The sequence below is a fragment of the Penaeus monodon genome, chromosome 15 (genome assembly GCF_015228065.2).
Source record: "Penaeus monodon isolate SGIC_2016 chromosome 15, NSTDA_Pmon_1, whole genome shotgun sequence".
Classification (NCBI taxonomy): Eukaryota; Metazoa; Arthropoda; class Malacostraca; order Decapoda; family Penaeidae; genus Penaeus; species Penaeus monodon.
The window spans coordinates 25,445,866-25,446,199 of NC_051400.1; the positions used below are offsets into that span (position 1 = coordinate 25,445,866).

At 50.6% G+C, this 334-nt stretch overlaps 1 protein-coding gene across 1 annotated transcript in view; it reads right to left on the reverse strand.

Moving 5' to 3' along the window:
- The window catches only part of LOC119582274 (solute carrier family 22 member 2-like), an 11,797-nt gene that overhangs the window by 8,922 nt on the left and 2,541 nt on the right, over positions 1–334 (reverse strand). Inside the window, exon 2 of the mRNA XM_037930493.1 lies at positions 160–282. Within this exon, the coding sequence (XP_037786421.1) occupies positions 160–241 (82 nt within the window). The 5' untranslated portion in view covers positions 242–282. The remainder of the gene's footprint in view (positions 1–159; positions 283–334) is intronic.

Sequence of the window (334 nt, forward strand, 5' to 3'; positions counted from 1 at the left end):
CGACACAAAATGAAAAAAAAAAATCAACGAGCGATAACACCCTAAACCAAATACTCTGTTTAAAACTTCCAAACCGTACCACGGCTCTCGAGTTATACCATACACACGCATTATAGAGACTCGCATGCACAATCAACCGCGTCGTGCAAAGTTCCTCACAGTATGATGTGGCGATGAAGTAGAGGAAGTTCCACCTGCCAGTTCCCAGCCGCGTCAACAGCTCGTCGAACTCGCTGGCCATTCTGTCAGCAGCGACCGTAGGCGTGGGCGGCGAGGAGGGCGCTGCTCAAGGAGTCCATTCGGAAGGGAATACATACATTTCGGAATGGGTCGC